The sequence below is a fragment of the Nestor notabilis genome, unplaced genomic scaffold (assembly GCF_000696875.1).
Source record: "Nestor notabilis isolate BGI_N333 unplaced genomic scaffold, ASM69687v1 scaffold17272, whole genome shotgun sequence".
NCBI lineage: Eukaryota > Metazoa > Chordata > Aves > Psittaciformes > Psittacidae > Nestor > Nestor notabilis.
The window spans coordinates 1-354 of NW_009919864.1; the positions used below are offsets into that span (position 1 = coordinate 1).

A 354-nucleotide genomic window follows, 5' to 3' on the forward strand; every position below is an offset into this window, starting at 1 on the left:
AGCAGGAAGCACCCTTGGTCTGCGCCAGGACAGGGTCTGTGCTCTGGACACCATCCCTCTCATGAGGTCTGTTTTCCCTGCTCCCTCAGGCCAGCACCTCTCCCCTCGGCAGTGATAACGCATGAGCCACGTGCACTGTCAAGGCATCGCCATCGTGGCCAGCGCCTCACCTAGTCCCCCAGCCACGACAACTCTGCCTCTCAGGTAGCCGGCCACGAAGTCCGCTCGCCTCTTCTTCAGGTAGAAGGAGCGCTCCATCTTCATCCAGCCACCTGGGGGGACAGGAGAGGCTATTACAGAGCACCCGCTCCTGGGACACCGTCTGCCTCTGACCCACCCGCTTGTGGGAGTGCA

The 354-nt window shown here is 62.1% G+C and overlaps 1 protein-coding gene across 1 annotated transcript in view; it reads right to left on the reverse strand.

Annotated features, from left to right (window-relative positions):
* Positions 1–170: 170 nt before the first annotated feature.
* KLHDC8A (kelch domain containing 8A) overlaps positions 171–354 on the reverse strand; it is a gene marked incomplete at its 3' end in the record, with an annotated part of 3919 nt that continues 3735 nt past the window's right edge. Inside the window, exon 5 of the mRNA XM_010010435.1 lies at positions 171–272. Within this exon, the coding sequence (XP_010008737.1) occupies positions 171–272 (102 nt within the window). The remainder of the gene's footprint in view (positions 273–354) is intronic.